At 57.7% G+C, this 16,579-nt stretch overlaps 1 protein-coding gene across 7 annotated transcripts in view; it reads right to left on the reverse strand.

The window, feature by feature from the left end:
• Positions 1–16,579, reverse strand: part of SMPD3 (sphingomyelin phosphodiesterase 3) — a 92,851-nt gene that overhangs the window by 8,249 nt on the left and 68,023 nt on the right. For 4 of the 7 annotated variants that reach the window (XM_033219784.1, XM_033219790.1, XM_033219787.1 and 1 more), the window contains one exon: positions 4,141–5,672. In XM_033219784.1, the coding sequence (XP_033075675.1) occupies positions 4,141–5,463 (1,323 nt within the window). In that variant the 5' untranslated portion in view covers positions 5,464–5,672. Of the gene's footprint in view, positions 1–4,140; positions 5,673–15,126; positions 15,276–16,579 lie in introns of all 7 variants that reach the window. The other 3 variants (XM_033219785.1, XM_033219789.1, XM_033219788.1) reach the window with 2 other exon arrangements.

Genomic DNA, 16,579 nt, shown 5'->3' on the forward strand with positions numbered 1-16,579 from the left:
TAGCAGGCGTGCCAGGCACAGTGGTTCACACCTGTAATCCCAGCACTTTGGGATGCCAAGGCGGACAGATCACAAGGTCAGGAGTTCGAGACCAGCCTGACCAACATGGCGAAACCCTCTTTCTACTAAAAATACAAAAATTAGCCAGGCATGGTGGTATGTGCCTGTAATCCCAGCTACTCAGGAGGGTGAGGCAGGAGAATCACTTGAACCTGGGAGGCGGAGGTCACAGTGAGCCGAGATCATACCACTCCACTCCAGCCTGGGCGACAGAGTGAGACTCTTGTCTCAAAAAAAAAAAAAAAAAAATTAGCTGGGCGTGCATGCCTGTAATCCCAGCTATCCGGGAGGCTGAGGCAGGAGAATCTCTTGGACCTGGGGGGCGGAGGTTGCAGTGAGCCAAGATCCCCCATTGGACCACTCTGGCCTGGGCGACAGAACCAGACTCTAAATAAATAAATGGCCACACGGGGGCGCCATCTTCAGGCAACTACTGCTCCTCCTCCGTGAGGATCATCTCAGGCCGGGCGTGCTTGTGCTGGGTTGGGGAGGCACATGGACATTACTTTGCTGGGTCCTTATAACCGCTCAGGCACGTGGTAAAGTGATGCCACTTTTACCATTGAACACACTGAGGCCAGAAGTCGAGTCATGGGCCGGGGTCACAGGCTCACGTGGTCTAGGCAGCTTCCAGTGGGGTCTGTTTGTCGGAGCTGCTCTGCGCTGCTTTCTGAGGGACTGGTGTCTGCCAGGTGTCTCCTCAGCAGCCCGTTTGTCGGTCTTAAGGCGTAAGCCTCTCACTCACCCAGCACTTGGTGTCACCTGCCCCATGCTGCGTCCCGGGCAGGGTCGGACACCCGCAGGGAGGCCTCAGACTTGGCCTGCACGACAAGAACCCACTGGAGGGAGGAGTGGTGAGGCCCTGCTGCCTCCCGCCCCGCTTCTCCCTCCTCATCGGCTGTGTGATCTTGCCAAGGCCCACTTGATTATTTGCTGGGCCTTATTGATTCCTGGCTCGTGGCCTTGGGAGCCACAGAGCCTTGTGTTTCTCTTGCAAAAACAAACAATCACACGAGAGGCTGTGCCTTTGAGTCCTGGCGGGCAAAGACTGTCAACAGAAGAGCCGTCCAGAATGAGGCTCTATTGTAGGTGAGGAAAAAGGGATTCCAGTCCCTTCCTTCACAGAGCGACATCTCCCTGAAGGCTCTGAAGTCCCACACGGGAAACCACGAGGGCCTTCCGGGGAGGAGGGGATCGCTGGCTTCTGCAGCGAGTCCCTCCGGCATCCCGGCCCCTCTCCGGCTGGGCCTCTCCCTGAGGCAGCCCCACGTACTTCACTTCGCTGCTCTGGGGACCGTGTGTGCCGGGCACACCACAGCTCTGCTGTCCTGGTGCTCTGTCTGATGGACAGACAAGACCCTGGGCACGAGGGCAGAGGAGCCCATGAAGGGAAGAGTGGATTGTGCGGGCGGCCGCTGAGGGAGCTCTATGAGGTGGTGTGGCCACATCCAGTATGGGACCAAGACAGGCAGGGGCAAGGGGTGCAGGGGCCTCTCGTGGGGTTTGTGGCTGGGGCAGGGCTGGAGCTAAGGGTGGCGGGGGGGTGGGCGGCGGGGAGGCGGTACAAAGTGAAGGTCAGACTTTTCCCGAGGCAGTAGAGGGCATAAGAGGAGTCACACCTGGCCTTGGACAAGGAGGAGGGGGGACAGCTGGAGTGGGAGCGTGACCGAAACCACAGCAGGCCTGATGCAGAAGAGGGGGGCCTGGGCTAAGGGAGCTGGAGATGTGGGGTGCACCCAGGGCCATCTGGAAAGTGAGCTAGGGGCCAGGGATGGATGGGTCGGGCACAGGACAGAGCAGCCAAGGTGGTCCTTCTGGCTTCAGGATGGCAGAACCCAGAAAAGGAGCAGCCTGGGGCAGAGGCTGAGTCTGGTTTGCGAGTGAATGGGGGTGTGTCCTGGAGGCAGCCAAATGCAGGGCTGGGGGCTTGGGGGAGAGGTCTGGGCCAGTTCAAAGCAGAGGGGCCTCAGAAAGGACAGAAATGGAAGCTGCAGAGTCCCACTCCCAGGCAGGTACCATGGTGGTCGCTGGGAAACCACACTGCACAGCAGCCAAACACGGCTCCAGCTCACTGCAGCCACATGGGGTGTGGAATGTGGCAGGCCTGGGGCTGCTGAGAGAACCTGCAAAGTCTGTGAAATATCTTGATTTTAAAATATTGGTCAAGGTTGGGTGTGGTGGAAAATGCCTGTAATCCCAGCACTTTGGAAGGCCGAGGTGGGCGGATCACCTGAGGTCGAGAGTTTGAGACCAGCCTGACCAACATGGTGAAACCCCGTCTCTACTAAAAATACAAAAATTAGCCTGGCATGGTGGTGCATGCCTGTAATCCCAGCTACTTGGGAGGCTGAGGCAGAATTGCTTGAACCTGGGAGGTGGAGGCTGTGGTGACCCGAGATTGTGCCACTGCACTCCAGCCTGGGCAATGAGAGTGAAACTCCATCTCCAAAAAAAAAAAAAGGTCAGTACAAAAAATTTTTTGAATGTCATAGATCAGGTTACAGTTTGAGACCCAGGAGGTACAGGAAGATGAAAAGAACTTTCAGGACAGAACCTGGGAGGAGGGGCTGTCCCAGGGAGACATTGTTGACCTCGGTGGGAACTGTGAGGTTGCCCCATGGAGGAGGGAAGTGGGAGGTGGGGAGAGGATGTGTGGATTGATCTGTGCAGAAGTGGGCTGGGGTAGGGGGCGGGGGAGGCCCCAGCCTCTGAGCCACCTGTAGTAGGGTGGGAGTAAGGAGTGGGAGTGAGGGGCACACCCTCCCACCCTGGGCCTGACAACACATCCCCTTCTTCCCCAGAAAGCCACTCTAGCTGCTGAGACAAAAATATATCCAGAGAACAGAACACCAACGAACCATATGCCAAAATGGGAACGCTGGATCTGTCAGGAGTTGCTTCAATTTCAGCATCCCTTGCAGTTAATGAAGAGCAGAGGACCCAAACTCTGGGCCTGGCACAGCCACACAAGAGCCATCGAGGAACCAGAAGTGGGGGCCAGGGCCCTTGCTGTCTGCCCTGGCTCCCGCGGGGCTTGGAGACAAGCATCGCCACTCCTGGCAGGCACCAGGTCGTGCACCAGTGTTTCCCTGGGCAGGCAGAGCGTGGTTGCTTCTGGAGGGGAACTGCGAAGTGAGGAAACCCGCCCTGGGCAGGCCTCGGAGCCACAGCCCTCCTTGCAGAGCTGCCACTTTTTCATGTCTCACCCTAAAGGGACAGAACCCACATCTGAAGCAGCTGCTGCCTCTTGGGGCAGAAAGCCCTATGCTACATCCACTGGCCAAGTGATGCTTCAGAAAACTCTGGAAGCACCATGAGCGGCTTTTGGATAGAGAACAAAAGTCGACACTCTGAGCATCTCAGGCACAGTGGAAGATAATGTATAATGACCGAATTACCACGGCCTAAAAACTCCTCCAATCGAATCCAAATTAGCAGAAATAATTATGATTCACTTTAATTAGTGACTATGGGAGCGAAACCACGGCTGGTGGGCAGACAGCCTTGCAGGGCAGCTGCACGACAGCCAAGAGGGAGGGGTGTCCAGGCCAGGGAAGCTAGTGACCTCAGTGAGCCAGGCGGTGTCAGGGCCTGGAGACTTGAGGGTCCCATCTGCCTGCCTGGTGCGCTTGGTCTGGGCTGGTCTCTCTGCCTCGTAAGAACGGACGGGCCCTGCCTCCTGCTCTTCCTCGCTTTATCACTGCCACCATCTGCACGACCACCATCACCACTCTTGCACCAGCTTGGAACCCTTCCCAGGTCTTACTGCTCTGGTCCACTCCCACCGTCTCCTCACTTAACAGTTGGGGAAATGGTGGCTCAGAGATCTGAGGAACAGGCCCAGGATCGCCCAGATGAGTCTTTCTGAGCCCAGAGCCTCAGTGCTCATCCCTGCATTCTTGTTAACTGTGTCCCCGAGCCAGGGCCCTGTTGTTCAGCTCCAGGAAAGACTGCGTCTGCCTCCCACTCCAACCTCCCACTCCAGCCCCCACAATGATGACTCCCCACTGCAGCCCCCCTGCCCACGTGGCTGTAGGACCGGCGGGCACGTGGTCCTCGGGCTGGGCCGAGGCCTCCTACCTTGAGAAACAGAGCTCCCTTAGAGGCCAGGGCGTCGTCATTACACTTGTTGGGGTAACAGTGATAGGCCACGTCCATGATGGGGTAGCGGCTGGCAAAGAGGAGGCCACTGTTGAGACACTTGAAGCTGCAGCAGCCCTGGCAGCCGTAGACTCCGACGTCGTACAGGATGTACTCGAAGTAGCCGTGCAGCTGCTCTTTCAATTTGGTGGCTGCCCGCTTGTCAAACACCTCCTGCAGGCACAGGAAGTCCAGGTTGGCGGGGAAGAAGGCAGAGACCTCATGGTCGAAGGCCTCGTCGGGGTGCCGCCTCCTACGCGCGGCCGCCTTCTTCACCACCGAGGCCTTGTACGGGAGCTTGCTGTTGGCACCTGGTTCCCCGCTGGCACTGGTGTCTGACCCAGCTCGCCCCTTCACCAGGGACTCCCTGGAGGCCGAGGGGCTGCCCAGGCTCCCTGAATCCCCGTCCTGCTGATTGTGATTGGGCGTCTGGCCCCTTGGGCCCCCGCCAGCTCCATTCCTGGCCTGGCCCCCGGGCGCAGGGTCATCAGCTTCGGGTGGCCGGCTGCCCTCCTCGCCACCGATGCGCACGATGCAGGCATCCTCCGGGCTGCTGCCGTCGACAGGGTCCCCAGAGGCTGGGCCGTTGGCAGCCTCGTCACCGGGGTGCCGCCCGCCGTCACCCTTGTACTCCACAGAGGCTGTCCTCTTAATGCTCCCGGGGACGGCCCGGGCCACCCCATCGCCGCCCTGTGGTGACACCAGGCTGCTGAAGCTAGCGGCGCTGATGGAGGTGTTGGTGGGGGAGTCAATGTAGATTTTGATCTGGGGCCGGGCGGCCCCATTGCGGATTCTCTGCCCGATCTCCTTGGCCCGCGCTTGGGTGTTAAAAAGGTTGTTGATCCTGGCGAGTGAGTCGGGCAGGAGGCAGACGTTGGCAGTGGCGAAGCAGAAGCTTTTTCCAGGCCCTGTGCCCTTCCATTCACTGAGCAGGGCTGCCCCACCGGCCAGGCCCTTGTCTTCCAGCCGTGAATAGACGTAGGGCCGGCGGGCCGACTGCAGCGGGGACCAGAAGAGGAAGCCGAGAAACGCAAAGGGCAGTGAGGCCACCAGGAGGGCCAGGTAGATGGGTGTGAAGAGGGCGGTGCAGAGCAGCTGCAGGCAGCACGGGTCGTCCGCCCGCTGGCGCTTCTCGTAGGTGGTGGGTATGAAGGAGGCAGCAAGCCGGTCCACCAGCCAGTAGCATGGGAAGATGAGGGCCCAGGACACACAGTGCAGGGCGGACAGACAGCTGTTAGGAAAGGGGGTCGTGTACAAAACCATCGCAGCTCACTGGGCGCCGCAGCCGGCCCTACTACATGGTGTCCGTGGCAGCCGCGGGCACTTTCCTGGGCGAGGGTGGGCAAGGAGTTGGGGGCAGCTGGAGGAGGGGTCACCTCCTGGCGAGATGCAACTCTGGCTGGTCAATGGTGAGTACTGGCCAGTGGGTCATGGTTCACCTCTGTGGGCCATGCCGAGGCCTACTGCAGACCCTGCAGAAACACAAAGTAGGGGGACTGCTTTTAGTGATCTTAAGGGAGCGGGTCAGAGATGGGGCCGTCGCCCCAGCTCATCGCACTCCTGCTTCCCCTGGTGTGAGCAGGACAATTCTGAGAACCAGGCTGGAGGTGGCAGGCTCAGCAGGTGGCTGGGAGACAGCCCCTGCACACCACTTCCTCCATGCGTGCTGTTCTCTTGGAGCGAATAGCTTGGTGACATGACTGCCCCTAACTAATCTTCTTGACCTTGTAACCCAATTGCTTGAAAATAGCCCTGGTTTCCAGAGAGGAACAGATCTGTGGGTGCAAAGGGAGCAGGCAGGGCATCCTAGAGGACGCCTGGGCCCACCCTGGCCGGGGGCCGCTGGAAGCCCTTCAGGAGCCAGGGCGGTTTTTAGAATGGGAGAGCAGTAACCCTGGGTCAGAGGAGCAACAAACATGGCCACTTGTCACGGAGTGCCTGCCAGGTAAGGACAGAGCAGGAACAAACAGCAGAGCAAAGGGGCCAGAGACTCCTGGAGCAGAGGGCAGTGTGGCTGGCAGGGCCACAGGGAAGGGCGGTCCCCCCCGTGCACAGCCAGGCTCTCACTGTGGCCCCCAGGGAAGGGCGGTCCCCTCCGTGCACAGCCAGGCTCTCACTGTGGCCCCCAGGGAAGGGCGGTCCCCTCCGTGCACAGCCAGGCTCTCACTGTGGCCCCAGCCTGCAGGATCACACCAAGCCTGGTGCTGCCACTCCACTGACCATGGGAGAAACCCCCCAGCAATGAGGATCCCAGCACAGCCTGGGTCTTACCAACTTCTAGAACCATCCGAGTTCCCCTGACAGTCCCTGTGACTTTTGGAGAAGTTCCTTGGGGCTGTATGGGTCTGGCCCAAGCATTAACCGCTGTCCCTCATGTCCTCCAAGATGCAGCCCAGTCGAGACCCACAGCCACCTGAATAAGCCCACCCTGGGTCCCCTGTGGGAGCCACAGTGGGTCTCGGAGCAGACTCAGAGCTCTGCCTGGGCAAGGCTGCCAGGTGCATCTGTTGTGCTGAATGTAAAATCAATAAAGACAAGCATCTGGAGTGTTTGCCCAGCCTCCAGGGACCCACGTGTCATCACCCTGTCGGGGAGCCTGTAGAAGTGTAACCCAGACTTTTCATAACTGGGGCAGTTGGGCCACTCTTTCTCCACCCACTCTCTTGCTGACTCAGCCCAGCTCCTGCCCTGGCACTTTGGGGGGTCTGAGCCCACGGTGCCATCTGTCCTGGCCCCACACCGTCTCCTCCTCCTGAATCCATGGTCACCCAAGCCAGGGACCTAGGTGTCACCAGACTCTGCCCTCCTTCAGTCCCCATCAGTCCCTGCCACTTCTGCTGAACCCCCTGTGCCGGCCCAGGACTGCATCACGGTTCCCCAACTTTATCAGCCTCCACAAGGGCTGCAGGGACGCTCTCCGTGTAGTCCGCTGTGTCACAGCTGCCTCACACCTACTGGAGCTCCCTCGGCCCTTAGTGGGGAGCCCAGCCCCTCCGTCAGGCCTGCGGTTCTCTGCAGCCCCCTCCCCTGGACGCCTGCCTCTCACTCGTGTCCCGTCCCTGCCTGCCATTCCCCATCCCTCCGCCCCTCGCCTCGCTCACCCTTTCTCTTTTAAGACTCAACTTAGAAATTCCCTGCCTAGAAGACCTTTGGACCCCTTGCCCCGGTGGCTTAGGTGTCTCCACTAGTGGCTCCCATCCCCACCACGTGTGGCCCAGTCTCTGCAGTTCTATATCACAAATGCTGTGGGGATGTGGCCACCTGCCCAGCAGACCGCAAGCTTCAGGAAAGAATAGGCTGCACAGGGGTGCCCTAGAGTCCCAGGCTTGCCCCAGCAGGTATGCAGGAGATGGGGGATGAGCGGAGGTTCACCTGGATGCCTCCAGCCAGAGGGGGAGCAGCTGTTTTCCCACCAGCCCGAGGTGTGTGGAGGGGGTTTCTGTGGGGCATGTCAGCCCAGGACAAGCCTGCAGCCACCATCTCCAGGGCTTAGCGTCTAAAGGTGAACTTGAGCTGGATCTGTATCTGGTTCTGATAAGCAGCTTCACAAGGCTGTCACTCTCCTCAGGGGAAATGCCTTTGAAGCCAATACTGGAAGGGTGCAGTTCGGAACAGCACATGTGTCTATGCAGACCACAGCCGGGCAACCCGGAGCCTTGGGAAACCAGCTCTGCGTTGGGCCTCAGTGAAATCTGGGACATGGGCATCTCACTCTGCGGCCAGTGCTTGTGGCTCAGTGCTCAGCGGGACTGGTGGGTGTCCAGGTCCGCCCCCGCCTGCCATCTGGCTTGGGAGACTCCAGGACGTACTCCCTCATTCTTTCTTTAAAATCCCAGCAATTGCTGCCAGATGAATCAAACCTGCAGAGGGCGCGCCAGCCCACTCACTCTCCCTCACCAAGCTGGAGGGTCCCCCCTGCAAACCTGCAGCCCTCATTGTGTGGAGCTGGCTGCCTTCACACTGGCTGGACTGACAGCCACAGGAGCGGACACGGAGCCACCCACAGGCACCTGTCTCTGTTGGACCAGCTGGGGCCGGAGGGAGAGCTTGCAGGTCCTGTCTTCGGGGACAATGGGGGTAGGATGGGGTCTCCCAAGGCTCTCCAGCCACCAGTAGTCCCTGTAGTTGGCACTAAGGCCTCAGGGTAGGGGTCCAGCCCAGATTCTTGGGGCCACCTGGAAGTCGCCCCAGTGTCATGAAGCAGGGCCGTTCCCGAGTCTCCCTCATCTCTGTGACCTGAAGTCACCAGCCCAGCCTGGCCAGCACCATCCTCACCTGAGCTCCTGCCCCACCCTGGCACTGTCCTGCTGCCCTCAGCCTCAGCCACAGCCCCAAGCCCACCACCAGTGTGCAGAGGGTCTTCCTAGACACAGCTGATCCTCTCTCTACCCTTGGTGGTCTCATTGTCTTGGGGGACAAAGTCCAGTCTCCCAGTCTCTGTCTAGGGGCCCTTTATGCTTCTGCCCCCACCAGCTCTTCCCTCATCCACCCCCACCCTGGGCTCCACCAGCAGGAAGGGCTGTGCAGGCTGAGCCCTGGCATGAGGACACTTTTTTTTTTTTTTTTTTTTTTGAGACGGAGTCTCGCTCTGTTGCCCAGGCTGGAGTGCAGTGGCCGGATCTCGGCTCACTGCAAGCTCCACCTCCCGAGTTCACGCCATTCTCCTACCTCAGCCTCCTGAGTAACTGGGACTACAGGCGCCCGCCACCTCACCCGGCTAGTTTTTTGTATTTTTTTTTTTTTTAGTAGAGATGGGGTTTCACCGTGTTAGCCAGGATGGTCTCGAACTCCTGACCTCGTGATCCGCCCATCTCGGCCTCCCAAAGTGCTGGGATTACAGGCTTGAGCTACCGCGCCCGGCCGAGGACACTTTTGCAGAAGGATTTGGGAGGAGAAGGTCTATCCTGTCTGCACCATGCTGCCCTCCTGGCAGAACTGGCTGGTATTCCACAGTGTGGCCAGAGCTCCCTTATGGGTCAGAGAAGGGTGCAGACTCCATCAAAGGGTTCCTAAGGGAATTCCACAAACCTGCTCTCCCGTGTGGCGCATCCCTGACACTGGTCCATCAGGGTTGGGATCTGCTAGTGGCTGAGATGGGGCTATGGAGTGTGTAGAAGAGACAGACTCTCTCCTCAGCTGCCCTGGGCCCCCCTTTCTCCTGCTGTGACCCCAGAAACCCTCTGGGCAAGCTCCCCATGGCCCTACCAGCAATGGTAGTGAGTGGCCAGTCCTGATCTTTATGCTTCTCCTGGGCTGGCCAGAGGAATGTCTTTGGTCCTTATTCAGGAATTGATGGGACTTGAGGTGACTGGCAGCTGGTGGGCAGGAATGGCCCAAGAGCACTCCTCTAGGAAGTGGCAGACCCAAGCACGTCAGCCCTTCCTGCTGCCCTTCCAGGCCCCTTCTAGTGACTCCAGGTCCCCCATCCACAGCCCCTCGCAGCCTCCCAGCTGCTTCCCCCTGCCCTGCTCCTGTGTGCAGCCCCTGCCTCTGCACAGAAGCTGCTGGTGCAGGAGACACAAAAGGGATTGCCACCCTGGAGCTGGTTTCTAAGGCTCTGTGGTTAATTATCTTGTCTCAGGGAAATGAAAGGAGGGTAAATAAGCAACAACACATTAATTAGTCTGATCTACACTTTCCCATGAAAGAGGAGAACTAGAGTTAAACGTTAGAGGCTGGTAACTTTTCAGAGAAACCCCGAGTCCTCAGAGAGGTGGCCAAGGCGGGACGTGCTCCCTGGCCCGAGCCCACTGTGTGGTGGTGCTCAGCCGCACCGGTGCCTATCCCCTCCCTGTTGCCTGCACTCCTTTGGCCTAGTTGGGCCACAGAGTGGGCCCAGTGCAGGTTCTGTCTTCAGGTGGGGGACTCCGTGCCCCCGCTCTCTGCTTCCATGTCCCTGGACTGGCAACTTTGCCAAGCAGAGTTCACTGTGGACCCCTCTGAGGGGACTGGCAGGACCCCCAAAGGCCTTGTGGGCTGAGTTTTTGCAGCTCAACCTCAGACTGCATTGTTCCCCCAGGGCTCCTTATTTTGAAGTCCACAGTCATCTGTGGGTTTGTCCCCTTTGTGAATCCTGTTGTGTGGCTTCCGAGATTGTCCAGAATGACATCCCGACACCATGCTCTCCAGGCCTGAGTTGGAGTCCCGATGCCTCCAGGTCGTCATGGGTCCTGGCAGGCCCCATAGTCACTCCTGAGCACTGGGGTCAGTGTGGGAGGCCACACGGCACCCCAAGGCCGGGCTCCTGGGAGTCAGCCCTGACCTAGAAAAGGATACTTTAGACCTGCCCCTGGCCCTCAGCCTCACTGCCCACTGCTTAGCTTGGGCTTGGGACTCAGGGTGACCTGAGTGCAACCTGCACTAGTCAGGACTTCCCACCTCCCAGGACAATCATGAGGACAGAAAGGGACCAGGCTGGTGACCTGGCCAGGCCCTGCTTCCTTCCCTGCCTGCTGTGCCCCTCCTGGTAGGACCTCCCAACCACTCCTCCCCTGAGGTCAGCCCCTGTGTGCCCTGTTTGCTCTCCCCAGTCTGTGGTCCTGGGCACGGTTCTGGGGGTCACTGGAGCCCACCCACAGAACTCTCAGGACCCTAACTGTCCCAGAGCGCCTTCAGGAGCCTCAGAGACATCAGTCACACTGCTTAGGCTGGAGCTGCTGGACTTCACTAGCTTGTTGCTGTTCCCTGCAGTGGGGACTGGACTGGGCCTGACTGTGACAAGGGGACTGGGCTGCAGGGGGCACAGAACTCCATGGTTTGCAGGTTGACCCAAGTAGGAGGGGAACTTGCCCTGGGAGTTTGGGAGCCCAGACAACCCCAAGTCCATATGTGAGGGGAAGAAGTGAACAAGTCCTGGGCAGGACCCAAGAGGCCACAGCCACAGCCACTCCTGGTGGGTGCGTGGCATTGACAGCAGGCAGCCACACACTGTGGCTGCTCCTGTGAGTGACTGATGATCTGCAGTCAGTCTGCAGCCCTGAGACCCCTGTTGCTGACATGTGAGCTGAGGCAGCACGGCATGAACAGTGGGAGACTATGGCTGCTCAGAGGCCTGCACTGAGCCAGAGCCCCTCTCCTTAGATGCTGGCCTGAGGGCTCAGGGGGCAGCTGATCTGCCATCACCAGCGAAGGGTGATCCCAGGAATAAGGCCTGGCCAGGCTGGTCCCGTCTGGACAAGCCATGGTGGCCAGGAGCTCTGCTACTGGACGTCAAATACCACCAGCACCAAGACAGCCATCCCGTTCGCCAGCTCCCTGACAAACAGACTTGCAGGTGTAATGGCACACAGGCTCTGCCTGCACAGTGGTGCAAAGGGTCCTAGGTGGATCCTGGCTTTGAATTTGAATTTCTCTGGTGGTGGGAAAGTGAACAAACCAGACCAGTTCTGCTGGTAAGGCAAGCCCTGGCCTCTATGAGGAAGCCTACATCATTTTCTAGGGATCTCTGAGTCTGGGGGGCTTCTGGAAAATTGAGGAGGTTTGGGAGTTGCCCCACCTTCGTGCTAGGGTGAGGCCTGTCTCCCCTCCACTGCCCTTTCCTCTGGCTCGCATGCTTGCTGACACCGCTCTTCCCGGCAGCAGGGCTGGGAGTCCCAGAGCAGACAGGCCTCCTCTGAGTCCCTGTTGCGTCCACAAGCTCATGTCTAAACAGGAGCTGCGCCAAGCCCCTGGTTTCCGCAGGAAAAGCCACGTGGATTGCTCCAATCCAATTACCCAAGGTGCCTGCATCCGCCTGCGGCACTGAGCTCAGGCCAGGCCATTTCTGCCTGGATGCCTGCTGCAGAGGAGTTGGCATGGCAACATGAGCTCTGAGCTGCTGAAACTTAAGTCAACTCATGGCTGGGAGGACAGAAAGACAGAAGCGGATGCCTTTCTGAGTGATGCAGGTCGGACACATCCACGCTAATTCCCGAAAGCCACATCCCAGGCAGAATTGGGATCTGTGGTCCGGCAAGAACACGTACGTGTGCTGTGGCAGCGGCTCCTACAGACACAGGTGTGCCAGGTAAATGCCTGTTCATCCATCTAGATCCAAAGCACCTGCCTCCTTCTCCCTGCAGTCCTCCCTGACCTGCACACCCCACGCACGTGCACACACCCATGCCCCCACCCCCAACGTCTGTCACTGGATGGAGCTCCAAGTCTTGGCACCACTACAAGTCCAAAGCCCACCCTGCTGCACTCCACAGCGAGGGCAGTGAGCCAGCCAGGTCACTCAGCACCAGCCCTCCTGACCTGGAAGGTCACAAAACCCAGCTAGACTACCCTAAGCTCTCCCTGAAACTCTTATTGGGCCCTTTAGGAAAGAGGCCTGCATTTTATCTGAGACGGAAGGCTAGGAACCTGAAGCTTCTGGAACCTTCTTTGAGAAGGAATCTAGTTCAGAGGAAAACAGACCTTAGGGCTGGAAGGAAAGAGACCAAGTCCTCGAGACATCATTGAGCTCTGATCTCCCTGCACCCGAAGCCAGCACAACCCGCAGACTTTCCAGTGAATGATTTAGCAGTTCCCCTTTTCTTTGCTCTAGTCCCTTTGAGTTGGTTTCTGGCATTTCCCACCGAAGGGATCCTGTCTCAGATATGCCAGCTCTGTGATCTTTCTAAAATGCGATTCTATCAGCTCCTCTCCTGTGCAAACCTCCTGTGGCTCCCCCTTGACGTCCCACTGGGCAAAGTGGAGGCTCCCCTGAGTCCTGGGAGGCCCTGCAGAACCTGGTGCCTCTGGCCTGTGCCTTACCAGCATCCCTTGGGAGACCACAGCGGAGCAGGCACTGGGAGCACAAACTCTGGTGTTGGACATGAGGGGCCAGGTCGTCCTCCTGGATATTGGACAGGCTGCTCAACTGACTGTGCCTTAGTTTCCTCACATGTTAAGCTTTGGTAATAACCGTCCCTCAGGGTAGTTGCAGATGGTGCACATGCAGCACCGAGTGCGGTGCCTGCCTCATCTCTAGGATGCTTATTTTTATAATTTTGCTATCACTCTTAATTCCCTTGCTGCAAAGGCCTGAAGATACAGCCGGAGCCTTCAAAGTCTCCTCCTCATGAGGCTGGTTTGCCTTACAAAGAGGGTTCTCTGCTTTCCCAGGTACATGGCGAGGACAGTACAGGGGACGACGTCAGGGCCTCCATCTCCTCGCAGGAGGTGATCAGAGCCATCTGTTGTGGGCTGCTTGTGCAAGCCCGAGGCACAGGCTTCTGCGGAAGCCAGGTGCAGGCAAAGGGGCCATACAATTTTCAAAAGGAAACTTCCCACAGGAGGTATTACTGCACTGTGTGATTTCTGAGAATAGGAACAGGCTGTGAGCAGCTCTGGGGCCCTCCTTCAATCAGCCAGCCTCGGCATTTCCCTGGTGAAGTCAGAAAGCCCAGATGAAGCCAACTCGGGCATGATTGGAAAGCAAATCTCAAGCCAGGTGAGCGGTGCATGCCCTAGAGGCACAACAGCCAACGTGATGATTCAAACAGCAGGACCCCTGGGTCCAGGACCTTGTGCCACAGTGACATGGGCAGTTGCCCTGAAGGCATGGACCCCATCCTAGGGAGACAGCTGAGTTTGAAGACATGACTGCCCACTCTCTACCACCTGCCACTCCAAAGTCATCTATTGGTGACCACAAAGGGTGCCAGCAAGGAGATGACTGGATGGAGGCTGACACCTAGACCCACATCTGAGCCACACCAGCCAGCACCTCCTCTCATTCCTGTGTTCTGCTCACGAACCTGCCTGGCGACCAGACTTATCTGCCAGCGTTTGCAAGGGCAGAAGCCCGCGGGGCTCCCACCAGTCCTATGCCCTCATGGAGGCTGAGCCCAAGACAGAGAGGAGGCCAGGGGCAAAGGCTTGCTTCAGGATGAAGATGGGGAACCTCCTTCAACTGGGGCAGCTCCAGGGCTGAACTAGAGCAGTCCTGAGTCAGGAGGCTGCAGGCCACAGCTGAGCATCTAGCCAGGCAAGGCCTCCAACCTCAAGTGCTCTGGGCCTGCCTGAGTGCTGAGGCCCGTGCCTGGGCTGGGCCTTGCAAGTCGCCAAAGCAAAGGATCCTGGAATACCAAAGCAGGTCACGTCACCTGTTCCTGGCTGACCAGCACCACCTCCATCCTCAGGAGGCCCTCTGCCCTCAGCGCCACCTCTGCCCTTCACAGGAAGGAAACCAGGAGGGCCTTGCTTCTCTCAGGTTCTGCTGTTGAGGTTTCTGTCCCAGTCAAGTCCCTACTTCCCTGACACAAAGGCTGATGTTAATGGTTCATGAGCCAAACAAGGCTTGGAATATACTTGAGGGGATGACAGCATACTTTCTGTGGGAGTAGAATTTTAAACACAAGTCCACACAAATGCTAGGATTTAGGTAGACCCTGTGTCGGCTGCATTTCAAGTACAGCATTTCCTTCTGGAACGGATTGGCCAACTGCACGATGTGTAGGCATTTCAAGGCACCAGAGAACACAGATTAAGACGACAAACCTTCCTAAAACAGAACAGACGGGCTAACATTCTTCGGAACGGAATCATTTCACATTCAGCCTAAAGTTTTCTATGCAAAGAACATTTAACAAACTGAGTCCTAGAGGAAAATTTATGCCGAGCTTAAAAAGCAAGTGAGTGAGAATGAGTAAATAAAATCAGGTGTCAGCATTTCACTCACCCTCCCAGGCGGCTGGGCTTTCCGAACTGAGGCGAGGCCTCACTGCTGAGAGTTGAGGCCCCATCCTGAGCCCTTTTGGAGACCTCTGACCCCAGGCCACTGCTCTACACATGGCACCATGAAAGACCCTCCCTCTGCACATGGCACCATGAAAGCCCTTAGCTCCAAGACAACCAGCCAGAACACTCTCCCCTTTGAGAGAGGATGCCCCAGCTTAGGCCCAACCAAGGGCTGCTGTACATCTGAAAGGGGAGACCACAGCTCTTTTCCCTTTAGTTTACCTGTACTTCCAAGCCGGGGTCGGGACTCTTGCCTCACTTTCTCTGGCCCCTGGAGCACCTGGAACCTGATGTCCAGCCAAGAGGTAGGACTGCACTTCCTGGTCACCTGGTGGTTGGGTGGGATCATGTGATGAGTTCTGACCAATGAGCTGTGAGTGAAAGTGATATTGGGTATTGCTGCGCTTAAGTACTTAAACAGTAGAAGTGGAAACTTCCAGAGCTCTCTCCCTCTGCCACATTGAGCTGCAGTGTTGGAGATGGTGGTTGCTCCGTCAGCCTCAGTCCAGGGTGAAGAGACATGGAGCAGGGCCCTAGCTAACCCACATGTAATGTGGGCAAGAAGAAAACCTTTGATTATAACCACTGCATGACCCATCCCATCCTGACCAACAGAGGACAGCTTCTGATTGGCTGTGTAATTAGTCCATTTACTTGATGCTGAAAACAAGCCTCATTATGGAGAGCTCGCAGTTTCCCAAGAATGCAGCCAGATCTACCCTCCAATCCAATCCAACTCTTCCTGCTCTCAAGGATAATGAAGCAATAATGATGTTCCTTGGTCCTGAATCCAGGCCAGGCAGAACACTCACTCCACACCCCCTCAATGTGGCCTAAAAAAGTCCATTCCTACCTACCCAAGTTCCTCTAGCACCACGAAGCATCAGGTGAGCTGAGTCTTAATCTTTTAATTTGTAGTGGAAACTGTTTCTGCTCAGAGAAGCGGTTGCTTTGGTGACACAGGTAGCACAGTAAATCCATAGATGTGGAGAAGTAAATCCACCAGAAACCTCTGCCAGGGGTCAGGGTATGGGTTGGTCACAGGGGCCAAGTGAGCCCTGCAGGGAAGGGGCAGGAGGCAGCTCTGGGGGTCCTTTGAGGTGGGCTCAGATAGTGTCAGAGCCCAGAGGCCCAGCTTGGCCAGACACTGCCAGGTCTGACTGGCTGACAGTGTACCCAGGGCTGGCAGGGGCAGTGCTGGGCAGCAGCTGGTAAGCAGGGAGGCTGGGGACACTGGGCGAGTCAGGTGTAGCACAGTGGCTGCTCAGGGTATTGCACGGAAAGGGCCTAGGGTTTCTGGCAGCAGAGACTTTGCCTATTAGATGTGTATAGTTGAGGGTGGGATGTCCCCTAGGGAAGGTGTGGAGATAGGAAGGTGGTGGGTATTGGGTGGAGCAAGCCACGCGCAAAGGAGAAACAGGTGTGGTGGTGGGACAGCCAGGGAACTGAGGGTGGATTCGTGGAGGTGGAGCCACTTAGGGAATCCTGCCTTGCCAGGGCCATGCCTTTGAGGACTGTAATCACCACCAGATCACTGACTGCAGACAAGGAGGCGTCCTCCAGGAGGGGCAGCTGGGGAACATGGGCCCGAGGGGAGGATCCCCTGCATTCACTTAGCTTGCCCCCAGTTAGGTTTTTTTGTTTTGTTTTTTGTTTTGGAGAGGGAGTCTTGCTC

This window comes from Trachypithecus francoisi, unplaced genomic scaffold, assembly GCF_009764315.1.
Source record: "Trachypithecus francoisi isolate TF-2019V2 unplaced genomic scaffold, Tfra_2.0 Lachesis_group10, whole genome shotgun sequence".
NCBI lineage: Eukaryota > Metazoa > Chordata > Mammalia > Primates > Cercopithecidae > Trachypithecus > Trachypithecus francoisi.